This window comes from Mustela nigripes, chromosome 1 (assembly GCF_022355385.1).
Source record: "Mustela nigripes isolate SB6536 chromosome 1, MUSNIG.SB6536, whole genome shotgun sequence".
Lineage (NCBI taxonomy): Eukaryota > Metazoa > Chordata > Mammalia > Carnivora > Mustelidae > Mustela > Mustela nigripes.
In genome coordinates, this window is record NC_081557.1 from 166,077,474 (window position 1) to 166,096,908 (window position 19,435).

At 35.5% G+C, this 19,435-nt stretch overlaps 1 protein-coding gene across 3 annotated transcripts in view; it reads right to left on the bottom strand.

Moving 5' to 3' along the window:
• Window positions 1–19,435, bottom strand: part of CENPE (centromere protein E) — a 76,881-nt gene that overhangs the window by 34,390 nt on the left and 23,056 nt on the right. For 2 of the 3 annotated variants that reach the window (XM_059376788.1, XM_059376801.1), the window contains exons 17-29: window positions 18,900–18,974; window positions 18,339–18,458; window positions 16,088–16,210; window positions 15,839–16,004; window positions 15,310–15,464; window positions 13,257–13,571; window positions 12,870–13,142; window positions 12,552–12,716; window positions 8,264–8,467; window positions 6,511–6,669; window positions 2,603–2,893; window positions 2,320–2,478; window positions 1,029–1,319 (exon numbers count right to left, since the gene is read on the bottom strand). In XM_059376788.1, coding sequence (XP_059232771.1) covers window positions 1,029–1,319; window positions 2,320–2,478; window positions 2,603–2,893; window positions 6,511–6,669; window positions 8,264–8,467; window positions 12,552–12,716; window positions 12,870–13,142; window positions 13,257–13,571; window positions 15,310–15,464; window positions 15,839–16,004; window positions 16,088–16,210; window positions 18,339–18,458; window positions 18,900–18,974 — 2,496 coding nt within the window. The remainder of the gene's footprint in view (window positions 1–1,028; window positions 1,320–2,319; window positions 2,479–2,602; window positions 2,894–6,510; window positions 6,670–8,263; window positions 8,468–12,551; window positions 12,717–12,869; window positions 13,143–13,256; window positions 13,572–15,309; window positions 15,465–15,838; window positions 16,005–16,087; window positions 16,211–18,338; window positions 18,459–18,899; window positions 18,975–19,435) is intronic. The other variant, XM_059376796.1, reaches the window with a different exon arrangement.

Below are 19,435 nucleotides of genomic sequence, written 5' to 3' on the forward strand. Positions count from 1 at the left end.
GAACTAAAGGGTGAGAGTATTAATTAGGTGTGGGTGGAGAAAAATGCTGCAGGCAGTGAGACCAGAACATCTGGAAGCCACGAGATGAAGAAGCCTAAGCTGGAGTATCATGAGCGGGGCTAAGAGTGAGCAGAAATAAGGCTGGAGACCAGCAAGGAATGGGACCCAGGGCCTCAGAGGCCGTGTGAAGAATTCCAGTCTTTGGTTCAAGAGGAGGGATAGACTATTAAAGCGTTTTTAAGAAGAAAATATTGTTTGGGTTCAGAATGGCAAATGAATTACAGAAGTACAGGAATGAATATGGGTAGACCAATAAGAAGGCTACCGCAGAAAGCCAGGGACAGAAATAATGATGGCTTGGATTAAGGTGTTGGCAATGTGGGGAGAAAAGGTGGAAGATTTCACACACACACATACACACATGCACCCAGACACACATAAGCAACTTAAAATCAACAAGGTTTGGTGCTTGGATTATAGAATGAGTGGGAGGAAAGGATACTGGGAAGGAAGGGTGATTCTCAGATTGAGGAAGTGCCTTATGAGATGCTGTAGGAATAGATTTAAAGAAGGGAAAAACATGGTTTTTCTGGCTTTATCCTTTCCTGTAATTGGTTTTTCTCAATCATTTTTAAATATTTAAGAAGACTGCTGTCGGGGTGCCTGGGTGGCTCAGTGGGTTAAAACCTCTGCCTTCGGCTCAGGTCATGATCCTATGGCTCTCTGCTCAGCAGGGAGCCTGCTTCCCCTTCTCTCTTTCTGCCTGCCTGCCTACTTGTGATCTCTCTCTGTCAAATAAATAAAATCTTACAAAAAAAGAAGACTGCTGTCTTTTCTGAAATGTTTTCTCTCAATTTCAGCATTTTTTTAGTATTTATAATTTTAGTTCTATTTCTAATCACTTCATAATCAAGAGACATTTAAAGAAAACATGATCATAACATTGTAACTATAACACAGCACCTTCCTTTCCCCAAGATTGATTCCCATAAAACACTTATTAAATGGAAGGAAAGGATGAAACTTACTTGAGCCAACGTTTCTCTAATGTCTTCTTGCCGCTGATCTTGTCCAACCTGAACCGCTTCTTTTATCGTTTGAAGGTTGTCTCTTTCCTCAGTCAGAGATTTTGTTTCTTCATGACTTTCTGGAAGTTTTTCAGTCAACTTGATCCTTTCTATTTCTGTGCATGCCGGTGTCACTGACTCCTTGGCTTTGGACTGCTTTTCCAACAGCTCCACTTCATCCATTGTTCCCTGAGTACTACTGACTTCTTTCACATTACGCAGTAGCTCCTGTTCCTCAGGAAGCACTGGGATCTTGTGATATGCATAAAACACCAAGGTTACTATCTAGAGATTATTATCATAATTTTTTGTGTGTGTGCAAAAAGGTGATTTTATCAAAATAGGGGGACAGGACCCATGGCCAGAAAGAGCTGCTGCCATGTTATCATAATTTTTTAAAGGGACAAGATGAGGATACTATCCACAGAAATAAGTGATCCTGAAACCATAGCTAACTGTGGATCATGAACTCCATCTTATTAATTTTCTCTTGATTCCTACTGAAGCTATTTATGACTTTTCTGCTGGTCATATTCTGCCATAATTTTCTTTTGCTCTAGCTTACAACCAAAGTGAATCAATTCTTATACTTGACTAACACACTGTTAATTCTGTCACTTGCACACTTCTTCATTTCTATACTAGTTCCCAAATGCCACAGGAGAAAAATAATCACTGAGCAGATTACATCTCAATAAATAATGGTCCCTAATTCTCGGATGAGCTCCAATGCTATGTGCCAATTTTTTTGTTTACAGATTAATTCTTCTTTCCTATGGTCATTTGTGGTTCCATGTAACTGTGCATATCGTATTTCTGCATTTGTCCTACTCAAATTGAGGGATTATTTTATATGCCCATACTGGGGTGTGTGTGTGTGGAGAGAACAATGTCTTAGTCATATCCATAGTTTCAATGGCTTGCACACAGCAGCCTTTAACATAAGTTGGTATACTTATCCCAATGTTTTATTTCCTCTACAGTACTTGCCATTATGTTAAATTATATTATTCATTCATTTACTAATTTACTAGTTACCTCTTTCTACTAGAGTAAGCTCTATAATCATAGAAATTTTGTTCACCTTGTTCCCATTTTATTTCTATAACCCAGGACTCTGCCTGCCATATTACACACTCAATAAATAGTATCCAATAAATGGATGAACTACTAACATAGTCACTACTTATTGCTCATCTTTCCTTCAAAGAAAAAAGGAAAGAAGGGACAAATGAGAGAAGAAGGGACATACCTTTTCTTGTAATTCAGTATTGGATTTTTCTAAACGCTTCTGAATATTTATTATTTGAGCTGCCTTCTCAGAAATGTTTTTTCTTAGCTCGTCAATAGTTTCTTGTTGTTCTTTAAGATGCACGTGGGCAATTTTTAGTTCTTCTTTTGTTTCTAGACCCTTAGTAGGAAGTGATATTTAATGAATATTTCAGCCAGATTAACTTAACATTGCCTCCCCCTTTTCCAACTGGCTCCATTTTAAAGAAACATTCAATAGATGAAAGATAAGGGTAATAACTTACTGTATCTTCAATTTCTTTTATGTATCCTTTAAGTTTCTCTCTCTCTATTTCAAATGATTCTTGTAATTCCTTTAGATCATTTCTTTCTTTGGTTATGGATTTCATTTCCTCATAATTTTCATGGAGCTTCTGAGCCAATTCCAGCTTCTCCATTTCTATACGTCCCAATGTTAATTCTTGGTTTCTTAATTCATTCTTCAAATTCTCCATTTCATTCATCTTTTCCTGCATCTCATTCATTTCTTCTTGTACACTAAGAAGTTGTACCTGTTTTTCTTGTAGTTGTTGGCTCTTAAGAAAAAAAAATTTCATTTATTTATTTATTTATTTTAAAAAAGATTTTTATTTATTTATTGACAGAGATCACAAGTAGGCAGAGGGGCAGGCAGAGAGAGAGGAAGGGAAGCAGGTACCCCGCCGAGCAGAGAGCCCGAGCAGAGGACCCTGGGATCATGGCCCCAGCTGAAGGCAGAGGCTTTAAACCACTAAGCCAGGTGCCCTAAGAAATAAAATTTTTAATTATCAATTTCCCTATATACTCTTAAAATCTCATGTGAAATATACTTTGCTGAACTGAAATAATCATTATCACAGCCCTGGCTACACTCCCAATGTATACAGACAAGCAGCTTTAAAAGTAAAGTATCCTTCTAAGCATGGTGACGGTAGTGGGCTGAATAGTGTCCTACCCAAAATTCAAGTCGATTCAGAACTTCAGAATATCACCTTACTTGAAAGTACAGTTTTTGCAGATGTAATTAATTAAGCGTTGAGAAAAAATCCTATTGGATTAGGGTGGGCCCTAAATGCAGAATGTCCTTATTAGAGACAAAAAGGACACACAGAGATACAGAGAAAGTCCAGTGAAGATGAGGCAGAGATAAGAGTGATAAAGCTATAAGCCCAGCACACTAAGGGCAGCTGGGAGTGAAGGACAGTTATTAGATGCAAGGAGACATTCTTCCCTAGAGCCTTCAGAGGGAGCATGGTATTGCCAGCAACTTGATTTTGGGCCTCTAAGATCCAGACATCTAACAATAAATTTGTTGTTCTTTAGGTCACCAAGTTTATGGTAATTTGATAGAGGGTCCAGGAAACTAATACAGTGTCAGTAGGTTAATCAAGGAAACAAAGTGAATATGAGAAAAACTTAAAAAAAGATTAATTAAATATAAAGGTATAATTGACAAATAACTATAATTCCTCATCTCCTAAAAATTTTTGGATAATCTATTTTTTACTTCTAATAAGGCCCTTACGGGGTAGCTCAAAAAACCACTGAGACACTAATTTTTTTAAACTTATTTAAATTCAATTTAATTAACATATAGTGTATTAGTTTCAGAGGTAGAATTTAGTGATTTATCAGTTGCATATAACACCCAGTGCTGCTTACTTCAAGTCCCCTCCTTAATGCCCATCACCCAGTTACCCCATTCCTCCACCCACCTCCCCTCCAGCAACCCTCAGTTTGTTTCCTATAATTGAGAATTTATGGTTTGCTTCCCTGTTTTTGTCTTATTTTATTTTTCCTTCCCTTCCCCTATGTTCATCTGTTTTGTTTCTTAAATTCCACCCATGAGTGAAATCATATGGTATTTGTCTTTCTCTGACTTATTTTGCTTAGTATAATGATCTCCATCCACATCATTGTATATAGCAAGATTTCGTTCTTTTTGATGGCTGAGTCATATTCCATTATAAATATATATACCATCACATCTTCTTTATCCATTCATCTGTCAACGGACATCTGGGCTCTTTCTATATTGTGGGTATTATGGACATTGTTGCTATAAATATTGGAGTGAATATGCACCTTCGAATCTGTTCGTATTCTTTGGATAAATACCCGGTAATTCTATTGCTGGATTGTAGGGTAGCTCTATTTATAACTTTTTGAGGAACCTCCATACTGTTTTACAGAATGGCTGTACCAGTTTGCATTTCCACGAAGAGTGTAAGAGGGTTCCTCTTTCTCTGCATCCTCATCAACATGTGTTGTTTCCTGAGTTGTTAATTTTAGTGAGGCATTAACTTTTTTAAGTTAATAAATATGCATAAGTCTATATCTCTTTATTTTTTTAAATTCAACTAACTAACATATAATGTATTATTAGTTTCAGAGGTAGAGGTCAGTGATCCGTCAGTCTTATGTAATACCTAGTGCTCATTACTGAGGCATTAAATTTACATAAGCCTATTAATTTAACTTCTTTAGAATGAGTATGAAACAGACATCAGGTTTTAGTAAATTTAGTTAGGTTATAGTGAAAGGAAGGAGAAATAAGAGAATACTTAGTAGGAGAAAAACACTCCACAGAAGTGCAGTGGAAATCTTAATATATCATTTATAATGCATGTGGCACTGTCCTTAGAGTAAATAGAAAGCTCTTACATGGGCAGTACAATTATTACAGTACAAATACTACAACAGCACCTTACTTCCATAAAAGAAACGAGACAGGAAACTGTAAACGTCTAAGAGATGGTAATAGTCATAAAGCTTACATTTTAAAGAATCACTACTGTATCTTAATAAAGGCAGGATCTTTGTGTTATTGACTAATGGATCTCAAGCACCCAGAACAGCATCTAGGCTATGGTAGTTTCCAAAAAGTTTCTGATGAATGAATATATTATATGATAATTTAAATGAATCAAGGCCTCTCTCATCTGAAGATGAGAATAATATAATCCTCACAAACAGTGTTGGTTAACAAAAGACAACTGACAGAATGGGAGAAGACATTTGCAAATGACATATTGGATAAAGGGCTAGTATCCAAAAGCTGTAAAGAACTTATCAAACTCAACACCCAAAGAACAAATAATCCAATCAAGAAATGGGCAGAGGACATGAACAGACATTTCTGCAAAGAAGACATCCAAATGACCAACAGACTCATGAAAAAGTGCTCAACATCACTTGGCATCAGGGAAATATTAATCAAAACCACAGTGAGATACTACCTCATACCAGCAGAATGGCTAAAATTAACAAGTCGGGAATTGACAGATGTTGGTGAGGATGCGGAGAAAGGGGAACCCTCCTACACTGTTGGTGGGAATGCAAGCTGATGTAGCCACTATGGAAAGCAGTATCGAGGCTCCTCAAGAAGTTGAAAATAGAGCTACCCTATGACCCAGCAATTGCACTACTGGGTATTTACCCTAAAGATACAAAGGTAGTGATCTGAAGGGGCACATGTACCCGAATGTTTATAGCAGCAATGTCCACAATAGCCAAATTATGGAAAGAACCTAGATGTCCATCAACAGATGAATGGATAAAGAAGATGTGGTATAGACACACACACACACACACACACACAGAGGAATACTATGTAGCCATCAAAAAACCAAAATCTTGCCATTTGCAATGACGTGCATGGAACTAGAGGCTATTATGTTGAGCAAAATAAGTTAATCAGAGAAAGACAATTATCATATAATGTCTCTGATATTTGAGAGGCAGGGTGGGGGGTCATGGGAGATAGAGAGGGACAAGATGGGATCGGGAGGGAGACAAACCATAAGAGACTCTTAATCTCAGGAAACAAACTGAGGGTTCCTGAGGGATAGGGGGAGGGATAGGGTGGCTGGGTCATGGACATTGGGGAGAGTATGTGCTATGGTGAATGTTGTGAATTGTGTAAGACTGATGATTCACAGACCCGTATCCGTGAAGCAAATAATACATTATATGTTAATTAAAAAAAAAAAGAGTGTTGGTTTGAATATAGGTATGAGTTGAAACTGTCCACAATATTAGCATTAAGATGTGTTCACTTGGGAGATACATGCTATTTTTAGAATTTAGCTCTAGAGCAATCAAAATGTGTTAAAAAAAAAAAAAGTTTAGTCAGGAAATATAATATGGTTGGGAAGGTAACTTAAAAATTCACCTTTTCCTTTAGCTTTTCTTCAACTTCTACTAATTTCTCACAGGTCCTAGAAATCTCTTCCTCTTTCTTTATGGTGTGGTTCTTTTCTTGTACGACGAGCTCTTGCTGCTTTTTAAGTTCATCTCTAAGAATTCTTAATTCTTCTTGGTTTTCAATAGTCTAGAATTTTAAAAAAGTTGAGATTAAGATACATATTACCTTACATTTATAAATCAGGTAAAAATCAGCATTTACCTCAGCCTAAAAATGAAGAAATCATGGTAAACTCTATTGGAAAAGGCTATCTTAGAGAGTCTTTAATTTAATCATATAGATGCCAAACATCTATTTTTTATGCTGTTTCATTATTACTTCACTTACATTCCTATCATGAAAATTAGAACTGGATTTAATATTTTATCTTGAGAGGTTTGCCCATTTTCTACCCTTAAGCCAAAGGAGACTATTTCTAACTTTCATGGGCTGATGACAAGACTAGTTATGGGCTCTTCATACGCCAGAATAGTTATGATTTAGAGCACCAGTTAACAGCAAGCTCAAAATGGCAACTATCTTTTGCTAGCATGATGTAGGCTAACCCTAGCTTAAACAGTGACAGTCTCAAGTCATGACCACAAAAACACCACAAACATGAGACCAAGAACAGACTATGACTTTTGTCTGTATTCTTCTTTGAACTTAGCTCTTTTGACCAGAAAACCCCAAGAAATATGGGAAATTATACAAAAGTTCAGGTTCTCCTATAATCCACAGCAAACTTCAAAAAAATGTCAATTTCAAATCTATACATATTATATTGTCTCTAAATACGGAATCAAAAACTAAAGTAGATTTGACAATATGGCAAACATTAACAATGAAGTTTAAAAATTACAACAGAATAAATGAAAAGAAACATTTAGAGACAAATTTAACAAAACGTGAATAAAGACATGTACACTAAAATCACATCACATCACCGAGAGAACAGATAATTTATAGATAGATATGCAATGGCCAATAAGCATATGAAAAGATGATCAATATCCTTAATCGTTAAGGAAAGGCAAATGAAAACAATGAGATACATACCCAATAGGATGGCTAACATTGAAAACACCAATAATATGAAGCATTGGTGAGGATGTGAAATCAACAGAATTCTCTTAATTTGCTGCTGGGAATGTAAAATGGCACAACTACTTTGGAAATCAGTCTAGTAATCTGCTATGACCTTGCTATTCCATTTAGATACACTTGAGAACTTTTAAAAAGAAATGTTCATAAAAAGTTTTGTGTAAGAATGTTTACAACAGTTTCACTCAAAATAGCCAAACAGTGGACAGAACTCAAATTTCCATCAACAGGAGAAAGGCTAAACAACTTGTGGCCTATTCATACATGGAACACTACCCTGCAATCAAAAGGAGTGTAAAAAAAGTAAGGTACAAAAGAGTACATGCTGTATGATTCTATTTGTATGGAGTTCTAGAAGAGACAAAGTGTCTTACGGTTAAAAACCATCAGGACAGCGACTACATGGGGTAGAGAGTGAGATCAGAATTGTAGGGGTCCAGGCACAAGAGAGCTCTGAAGGGAGAGGTGAATGTTCTACACCTTGACTGGGGAGGAGGGTACACAAATAGAGACATTTGTCAAAAGTCATCAAACTGTACACTTGCATTTCTCACATGTAAATTATGCCTCAATAAAGTTGTAAAAATCCACAACATGCAAGACAAGAATATATTGCTAATTATGTGCTAAATCCTACCATTTCAATATTTTCCCTTAGGTCAGTCTGTAATTGTTCCTTTTCTGCTGTAATACTCTCTAACATTTGTTGCAGTTCATTTTTCTCCTGTATTAAAGAAAACATCTTTCTCTGTTGCTCAGTTAGCTCATTATCTTCAACATTCACAATCAGTGCTTGAGTATTTTTAGCTTTCAAATTCTGTTTTTTATTTGTGTCAACCATCTAAAATGTAAATAAAGAATTTCTCAGTTAATTACAATTTTAATAGTAATGAAAATTGCAAAAACTTACATTACTTATTATTTACCAGGCATTCTTTTCATTTATTGACACATTTACTCTTCACTCTAACCTTATGAGGTAGGTAGGAATATTATTTCCATTTGACAGATGTGGAACATGAATCTGAGAGAGGATGATAGGTCACTTGCCCAAGGTCACTCAGGATTTGAAGCCAAGAGGTCTGGCTCTAGAGTTTGTGCCCTTAAGTGTACTCTTTTTCATGGGTTAAGAACTACCTGAACAGCTGTAGATAATTAACAATTATCTTCATGTATGATGATGGGTCAACCTGATTTTAAGAAAGAGTAAGCCACCTTGAACTCCACCATGTTCTTTTCATCAAAAGCTGAAAATGATTCTCTATGCTCCAACTCACAACAAATCATTATGTTCAGAAGCAGTCGTATTCACAAAAGGTTGGAGTTTTATCATATGAGAGGGCAAAATAACTTTGATAAAAATAGATTTAATATTATAGTAGTAAAATCCACCTTTTAAAAATACATACTTTTTATGTTCTGCTTAAAAAAAGCATGTTATATAAATTAATTTATCCATAAGTAAGTCTTAAGCAAAGGTAACCTAACATGTATCCTTCTTGATCAAGTGAGACGAAGACTGGCATTAAAATCATTGGTATGAAATTAGGTTATCACTATGTAACTTTACACACCCAGAAAATAAATATAGCTCCATATTGGCTGTATTTGATGAAGTTTTAAAAAATTTTAATAATGGGGTACCTGGGTGGCTCAGTCAGTTAAGCATCTGATTCTTGATTTGGCTTGAGTTACGGTCTCAGGGTTGTGAGATCTAGCCCTGTGTCAGGCACCACATTCAGTGGGGAGTCTGCTTGAGGTTCTCTTTTCCTCTCCTCTGTCCCTACCCATGCTCTCTCTCTTGCTCCAATAAATAAAATCTTTAAAAAAAGCTTTTTAAACTTTTTTTTTTTTTTAATTTATTTGACAGACAGAGGTCACAAGTAGCCAGAGAGGCAGGCAGAGAGAAAAGAAGGAAAGCAGGCTTCCTGCCGAGCAGAGAGCCCGATGCGGGGCTCGATCCCAGGACACTGGGATCATGACCTGAGCCGAAGGCAGAGGCGCAACCCACTGAGCCTCCCAGGCGCCCCCAAAAAAGTTTTTATAATAATCTACAATTAAATTGGAAAAAAACTAAAAAACAAAGAGAAAAAAAAATCATCCAATGTACCAGCTTCACACAACCCACTACCAGAATTCTAGAATATTTCCTTTTAGAGTCTGTCCTTGAAAAATTTCTTTTGAATACAGTAATTTTATGTATATATATATATATATATATATATATATATAAAATATTCAATTTTGCTTTATTCCATTTAGATCACATACATTTTCCCATGCTGTTACCTAATCTTCAAATTATAATTTTGAGTAGTTGCTCAATTCTCTAGAATGGGTTTGGACAAATCATACTTTTACTATTCTCTTACTATTAGCATATGCTTGCATTTCTAACAATGGCAAACACAGATCTAATACATTAGAACTTAAGGTAAAGAACAAAGAGTCATTGGGATGAGTTTGTCAGATACTGTACTTCAGAATCTTACATCTGTGCTCCTAAATATAGGACTGTACACAAGGACAAAGCAGGCTGAGACAAAGTATGTGAGAATACCCAAAGGATATTTTAGAACTAAACTCAGCCTAGAAAGTATTTCAGCTACCATGAGAAAATCTAACAGATTTTATTATTAAATAAAAAAAGAATTGTGTCCTTTACATGAGATAAGCTTACTAATCATTGTTTAAACTTTCTGTTGCAAGACACTAGAGAAACTGCCTTTCTAGAGAGAGAAACATCAAGTAGGATTCAATGTGGGCACCTTTAGGGGATTTATGAGAGACCTACTAATGCAGCCCTGTGGGGCCCAGATGAACAGAGGGGTCCATGTGGGATTCCATCATTAACAATAGTAACAGAAGACCAAGCTGACCCCAGCCTTCCATCCCAGATTTGAGAAACCCCTGGGAAACAGAAAAGCCTGTTGGACCTTTTTTATCAACATAGATGCTTCTAACATAAACTTAATACTACACACCAGCTGGTCCCAGTGAACAGAACTCTCCTTTTCCCTTACTCTTCTGCTATTACACCCCTTCTCATGAGGCCCTATGACTGCATTTTTGCATTTGTTTAAAAGCAGCTATTAATTGTTGTATCTTACTTTCAAAAATCTTTTCAAAAAACCTTCCCCCAATGAAAGTGAAAGTTATAAATTTTAAATCAAAGTCAAATGCCTTTGGCTCATTTGATTGATCCAAACTATAGATAAGCTATGAACATAAAACATATAGAACAAGTGAAAATGCTTTTCTACGAGAGAAGTACTAAAGCATAGGGAGAGAGAGGAAAAGCTTTTCCAAGGCAAAAATACTGTACCCCACGGCAAATGGGGGAAAAAAGCACATTATATAAAGTCACATTATATAAAGCATATACATCTATAAAGAGATTTATTTATATAAGTTGAAGCTTACTGAATTATTCTGAAGCAGTATTTGTTTTTAGTTAATAATATGTCCATCCTGGTGATTTTTCTGTTTGCATGTAATATGCAGTTTTTAAAAATTTTATGACTGTATAAACCCAGTTGCATTATCTATGTACATAGATACATATTATATATACATATGCAATTCCAAGCTATGGATGTATGAAAGATTATTTCACCAGTCTTCCACTGATGGATGTTTTAAATTCCTAGTAGCAAATATTTTGGATTAAATAGTATTAAGTGCATAAAATTGAAAGAGAGTATAAAATACCTTGTTGATAATATATATCAAAGGCACTTTTGAAAAACAGAAATGTATAAAGTAAATGAATCCATTGGGTAAAATTATAGACAATTACCTGTTACGGACTGAATTGTGTCCTCCCAATATTCATGTTGAACTCCTAAACCCTATGTGACTATATGTGAAGAGAAAGCCTTTAAGGTGGGTAATTAAGGTAATTAAATGAGGTCATAAAACTGGAGCCCTAATACCACAGGACTGGTGTCCATTCATTCATTCATTCAGCTCCATGCCCAGCGCAGAGTCAGACGTGGGGCTCAAACTCACAACCCTGAGATCAAGACCTGACCCGAAATCAAGAATCAGTCACCCAACTGACTGAAGCACCCAGGCGCCCCGGGATTGGTGTCCTTTTAAGTAGAGGAAGAAACACCAGTGCTCCTTCTCAACTTGAGCATAGGAGAAATGTTTTGGGAGAACACAGAAGGAAGGTGCTATCTGTATGCAGCGAAGAGAAGACTTAACGGAAACTAAATTTTCTAGCACCTTAATCTTGGACTTCTAGCCTCCACAACCAGGAGAAAGAAAATTTCTGTTGTTTTAGCCAGCAGTCTGTGATATTTTGTGATGGCTGCCCTATTGGACTAACACATATCTCTTTAAAAAAAAAAAAATCATCATTAGCATCTCGTAGCCTTTCTTGTACATAATTAAAAAACCAGCTAAGCCCTTACTCTCCTAAGATCTCAGAACAAAATAAACCATACTACTTAGAATAAATTAAGGTGAGATTTAAAAACCTGATAGTTAAATTATGGCATAAACCCTAGAAAACAGGCAAAAATAAAATATACACATTGATTTTATAGGGATCTCTAAGCAAGTTTATTATGTAAAATTTGTCATAAAACAAATATTTTAGACATGGTTAATAATTAGTAATCTCTCTTATATTCTTAGAATTCAAAGGGGTTTTTAAAGACATTTAAAATACATCAGGCCTCAGAAAATATCAGCTCAAAGTTTGAATTAATTTTTGTTTATTTTTTTAAATTGATTTTAAGCAATTATATCTGAAATTATCTTAAAGACATTAGGGTTACAGCTTATAAAGTATTGTTAGTTAACAGCACTGTGAATAATAAACAAGATTGCAATTATCAGCATGTACTTAAGTGTTTGAGGTAGAAGAGAAAGCTCATCTACACATATATAAAACTTTGAATGGAAACACCATTTACCTTTTCCTGGAATTCATCCTTAGTTTCTCTTTCTCCTAGGTTCTCCTCTGTATGCAAACTCCTGGAAGTTTCCTCAGAAACTTTCATTTTTAGTGTGTTAATTGTTTCTTGGTGTTGTTTCAAAGATTCAAGAGCATTTCTTAATTGTTCTTGGGTATCTATATTCTTTGTCAGAGAAATAAAACAATTTCCATTAGAATAATATGAAATAGTGGAAGTAATTGTATAGTGACTACTAGATCATTAATCACGAGTGATGGCTCCGGTACTGTTTGTAAAGAGGCTCTGCGTTTTCAGTTTACTCAGTCATAGCCTTACCATGTTTACAGTATCCTGAATGTCACTTTTGAGTTGGTCCCTCTCAATGTGCAGGCTCTCCTGGAGTTGTTTTAGGTCCTCCTTTTCTTGGGTTAAGGTTCTTACTTCTGCTAAAGTTTGTTGAAGTTGCTCAGCGATCATTGTTTTTTCCTTTTCCATAGTTTGCAGCCTCAAATCTCTATTTTCTAATTGTTCCTTCAGCTCTTCCACTTCATTTGAACTTTTTTGACTCTCAGTTGTTTTTGGCTGAAGTTCTTCAGATTTGGGAGCAAGCTTTAAAATAAGAAAAAGTAAATGTGAAAAGCAGAGCATTCTGTGGTATATACATATGGAAGCCAAACCTCAGAAGGCTAAAGACTGCTTCCCTAGAGGATGTCTTGTACCAACCTCTGTGTTCAAAGCATCCAAACTTAAACCGAGTTTTTGAGCTTGTTTGGAGAGATTTCCCATTTCCTGATTCATTCTTGCATTCTCCTCAAGGACCATTTTATACTTTTGCTCAAATTCAATATGATGATTTTTAAAATCTTGGAATTCTTGGTCAGTGTTTTCGTAATTCAACTGGGTAGTTGCTAGGTCATTTTTAGTTTTCCCAATTTCTTCAAGTAAGTCTTGAATTCTACTTTCCTTTTGAACTACTTCTGAAAACAATTTGTCTCTTTCTGATGTTATTATACAAAGTTCTTCAGATTTATCATGCATCTATGGAAAAGAAGTAAAATTTAGCTATGTTAGCATTGTAGGATCTACTGAAGCAGCTTTTAGGTGAAACAAAGTCTCCTTGGGGTTGGGGGAGGGGAAGACATTGAAATTAAGCAAAGATTTTACTAAGTAAAGGCAACATTTTTTTTTTTTAAAGGTTTTATTTATTTGACAGAGAGAGATCACAAGTAGGCAGACAGGCAGATAGAGAGAGAGGGGGAAGCAGGCTCCCTGCTGAGCTCTGAGAGCCCCATGTGGGGCTCGATCCCAGGACCCTGAGATCATGACCTGAGCTGAAGGCATTGGCTTAACCCACTGAGCCACTCAGGTGCCCCTAAAGGCAACATTTTTATTGTTACCATCCCTGTATATTATCCTCTTTAACTTTACCTTCAGTTTTGTTTTCTAATCTCTTTGGGTTCTAATAAGGATTACATGGAGAAGGATACTCAGTAGAAAAACATTATTTCAGGATGTGTCTTTATTTCCTTATCTATCATTCTAAAGTATTTTCTAACTTCTTGGTGTATCATTTTTTGTTTTTTTTTTCTTAGAATTTGACACATTTTTTCTAAAGCCTTTGAATGCAGCTCCAATTTCTAAAAATGTAATCCCTGAATGATTTAAATAATTAAGGTTTATTTGAATTATTATTTAAATAAACCATATCCAGCTTATGAACAGTACAATCCTTGTTAATGGTAAAGTAGAAATGGTGCGAAGAAGAGAAGCAAACTTAAAGCAGAGACTAAGGACAGGGGTAACACAGCAGGGTTGTTTCAATCATGGGCTCAGGATAGGAGGCACTTCTGTTTGGCTCAACTACTGGCTTCATAACTACTTGCTGAGCTAAAAAACAGCACCTACTTTAAAGAGTTTTTAGAATGACTAATTAATGTTCCTAGAGTCCTTTAGCATGATATCTGCCATTTGGTCTTCAACCACTTGTCAGTTTTATTTCTTTTAGAAAGGTAAAGAGAAAGGAAAGCTTGGCAGATGGTTTATAGGACTGTTCACTAGCCTGCAAGATTTACACTGCAAGATTTACCCCTAAACTTTATCAATTCCCTCCTTTATATCTCATTGCTCTTTTTTATTCAACATAGTGACAGAATTAGTACCAAAAAAACGATGAAAAAAGTATGGACCATAGAACTCTGTTCAAAGATTTTATTTTTAAGTCATCTCTCCCCCCAATGTGGGACTTGAACTTACAACCCTGAGATTAAGAGTTCATACTCTCTACTAACTGAGCAGCTAGATGCCCCCATAAAACCTTGCTTTAAAAAAATTTTTTTTTTAAATTAATTTCAGACAGTGAGTGAGCATAGTGGGGAGGAGCACAGGGAGAGGGATAAGCAGACTGCTGCTGTGGGGCTGGATCCCACGACCCCAAGATCACAACCCAAGCTGAAATCAAGAGTCAGATGCTCAACGAACTGAGCCACCCAGGTCCTCCTAGAATTCTGTTTAAGTGAAACATTTGAGGACTGTAGAAATGGTTGTTACGTTGATCAGGTTACTATGCATACTGTTAAATAGGCTTTGAAAATGTGCTTTCTAATAATATAAGGAAATTAGAGGAGGAACTACATTCATTTCTATTCCTAACAAGTTGAGTCAAATCTTTACAGTCTCTTGACTGCTATTTTAAGATACACTACAGCAAAATATTTAAAGTGCTATTACAAAGGTTTTTATTTCAAAAGAAGAGTTATTTGCTTAAAAATGAGTTTACCTCTTTCCTCAGCATTTCTACTTCTGAGGGTAAAGATTTCAATGCTGAGAGCAAATTAACTTCCTTATGCAAAGCTTCATTTTCTTCAACTTCTTTATTAAGTTCTTTCTGGAGGTCAGTAATCTTTCTTTCCAGTTCCATATTACAGAGCAAATCTAGGACATTTTGGGTAAATTAAAACAGCCTGCAGTTATTGGGACAATCTAAATTACATGCAAAGTTAGATTATTTAATCAGACTGTATAAAATTTATGAAAGAAAGAGTCAATGTTGGTTAACAGGTGAACAGTTAATAGTTCTTCAACCACTTATTGAAAATCAGGTCTAATTTATTTGAAAAATAATTCCTAAACCCTTAAGAATCAGAATTTCAGGAAAGCAGTTATAAATACTGATCTCAAATAATATTGAAACTCATTATTAGGCTATTAAAACAATTAGATAAGATAATAAAAAATTTCTAATCCTTCAGGTAGGTTTCTAGACAAAGTCAGATCTGCAAAGAATCAAGTCTGAAATTATGAAATACCTTTTGGAACTTTGCCATCTACAAGGGAGGTGAGTTTTGTTATTTCATTAAAAGATGATTGTAGTTCTTTCTCCAGGTCAACTTGCATTTTCTTTTTTGCTTCCAGTTGACTTTGGTATAACTGAATATCATTTTCCATTTGCTTGTATGTACTTGTAAGTTCTTTCTGTTAGGAGAAACACTGCAAATTCACAGAAATGTACTGGTTGTGACAACTGTTTTATTATAAATATTACAGAAAACAATTACCATTTTCTCTTTCAACTCCAGATTTTCACTTCTAAGAAAGGCTGATTCTTTCTTGGCATCAAGGGCTACAGTTTCAGCATCAAGCAAAGTCTGTTTCATTTGTCTTAGGTCTTCAGTGATTTCCTATATACACGACAAAAAGAATTTAGTGAAATCTAACTTAGTGAGAGTTGGAAAAGATTTTAGAGAACATTATTCTGAATAAATAAAGAATGGTGAAAATATGCTAATTATCAAGTTCATTATTTATGAAAGCTGAAATAATATTTTCCATTATAAAAATATTTAAAAAACTCTGATTATGCTTTCCCAAGTTATAGAGGCATTATGTAGACTAAGGAAACTTACTGTTTAAAAAAGGTTAACACAATTGTTGTTCAGCCAGCTTGTTAAAATTTCTTGTGTAGTTTTAAGTCATTCTAAAACATGGCAGGTGAGTAGTCATAGTTAAGATTAAGGATATGAAATCACAAATTGAAAATTAGCTTACATAAATTCAACCACATATATCCTTGGCAGCATATTAATGCACAAATGAATGAATGAATGAACTGGATGAATAAAGAGAAAGAAATAACAACTTTTAAAAAATGGGCAATTCTGCTTGCCACTCTTATCAACAGACACTCCTGGATGATACGAACGTGCCTATCTTCCCAGTGCCTTAAAACAGTAAGATTACTTTTACAAAGGATCATTTGTCATTGATAACAGGTAACCAAAGAGTCCTAATAGAACATAATAAAAAGTACTCCAGAAAAACTCAAATGGAAACCAAAGAATGACAGAAACCAAAATTTCAGCTAGAAACTGTTGCCTTCTTAAAAAGAGTGTTAAAGGGGCACCTGGGTGGCTCAGTGAGTTAAGCCTCTGCCTTCAGCTCAGGTCATGATCTCAGGGTCCTGGGATTGAGCCCCGCATTGGGCTCTCTGCTCGGCAGGGAGCCTGCTTCCTCCTCTCTCTGCCTGCTTCTCTGCCTACTTGTGATCTCTGTCTGTCCAATGAATAAATAAAATATTTTAAAAAAAAAAAGAGTGTTAAAAACTAGAATCAAACTGATACTTTCTTGAAGTAATCAGGAATATCAAAGCAAATAGAATAGAAAGCACGTAGCAAAAATTAACAATTTTGCCATGAGATTAAATGTTATTTAATGCCATTATTATTATTATTTTTTTAAGATTTTATTTTTTTATTTGAGAGAAGGAGCACACCTGTGGGGTGAAGGGCAGAGGGAGAGGCAGACGCCACTGAGCCTGATGCAGCTTGATCCTGGGACTCCGGGATCATGACCTGAGCGGAAGGCAGACCTGCTGAGCCACCCAGAAGACCCTTAATGCCATATCTTTTTTTTTTTTTTTTTAAGATTTTGTTCTATTTGATAGAGAGAGAGCAGGAGAGCAGCAGAGGCAGGGAGAAAAAGGACCCCTGCTGAGCAGGGAGCCTGATGCAGGGGCTTGATTTCAGGACCCTGGGATTATGACCTGAGCCTGAAGGCAGTCATTTAACCAACTGAGCCACTCAGGTGCCCCAGTGACATATCTTATACCAACTAAAATCATCTAGAACTACAGTTTCCAAAAAATACCAAACTGTTAAAATAGTTATTTAAATTATAAGAACGCATTAATATTAATAAAATTTATAAAATCATGCTCAATTACATGCCATATGTACAGTTCTAGTTAATTATCAATACCAATACAAGTGTTCACCTGAACATACTGACTACATACTTCTGCACGCATTTATATAAAACAATTTAAAAAATAAAAAATTTTGAATTACCTTTTTTTTTTAAAGATTTTGTTTATTTATTTGACAGACAGAAATCACAAGTAGGCAGAGAGGCAGGCAGAGAGAGAGGGGGAAGCAGGCTCCCCGCTGAGCAGAGAACCTGATGTGGGGCTTGATCCCAGGACCCTGGGACCATGACCTGAGCCAAAGGCAGAGGCTTCAAGCTACCCAGGTGCCCCTGAATTACTGATTTTTAATGGAAACTCATCCTTGACTTACTAATATTCAAAGAAAGATATCCTCAACTCTGTACAAATGATTCTTTACCCAAAAACAGCAATGATACTAACAGTCTCTCTTTCAGAGTCATTGACAAATTAAATAAAATACTATATGTAAAAAAATTACAACATCTGGCACATGGTGAGTTCAATAAAAGCATTTGCTATAATAATGGTGATGGTGTACTATAAATGCCTACATGATTAAACAACAAAATAAACCTAATTCTTACCGATGAGTACGACAAGTCCATTTTCATATCTTCTGACTTCTGAGAGTCTATGTATTTCTGTAGCTTCTTAATCTGGTCTTCCTTTTCTCTAAGCAGCTCTACTTTTGAGCTTAGTTCATTCTATAAGTGGAAACAAAAAAATAAAGTGAAACATATTTTATTGGATTTAAATTTTAGGAGAGTAAGAAGAACTTATGTTTAATAGTTAAAACTGTTAGTAAAATTTAAAAAGTTGATATATATATATATTTATTTATTTTAAAGATTTTATTTACTTATTTGACAGACAGAGATCACAAGTAGGCAGAGAGGCAGGCAGAGAGAGAGGAGGAAGAAGGCTCCTTGCTGAGCAGAGAGCCCAATGTGGGGCTCGATCCCAAGACCCTAGGATCATGACCTGAGCCGAAGGCAGAGGCTTCAACCCACTGAACCACCCAGGTACCCCTAAAAAGCTGATATTTAAAAAACAAAATGATCCTTTTATTTTCTGAAATAATTATGTATGATGTACATTTTATAGTTCTAGTTCTTTATAATAGAAATACCAACATAAATGCTCACCTCAAGATCTTGATTATACACTTCTGCATGCTTAACTAAATTCTTTAAGTTGGAAATTTCATGAATTAGTTGCATCTGTAAGAGCATGTGAACAGGCAACAGAGCAAACCATAGTTAATAAAGCAAAAAAAAAAGAAAAAAGAAAAAAAGAAAAAAGGAACTCCCCCAAAAGATAGCATTTATTCACTGCTTCAGAATCACCAAAACAGTTAAGAAGGGATTGAGAGATCAATTGTTCAAGCTACTGTTACAGAGCATCTCATTATTTGAAGAGACAAAACAAACAGGAACCCAGTAAGTCAAACAAAAATATCCCCAAACCTTGTAAAACAAGCAAACAAGAAAAACACCTCAGCATGACCCAAGTAACAGTTATGCTGTCTGTTAATAATGTTATAAAAATGTCAAAAGCAAATTAGTATGCATCCCTTGGAGGAGATATACTGGTAATTAAACTTTAAAACTCTTAATAAATTTTTGTTTTGGGGAAGTTAAGTGCAGAAATGTATTTATTCTACAAGATTTTTTGTTTTCTT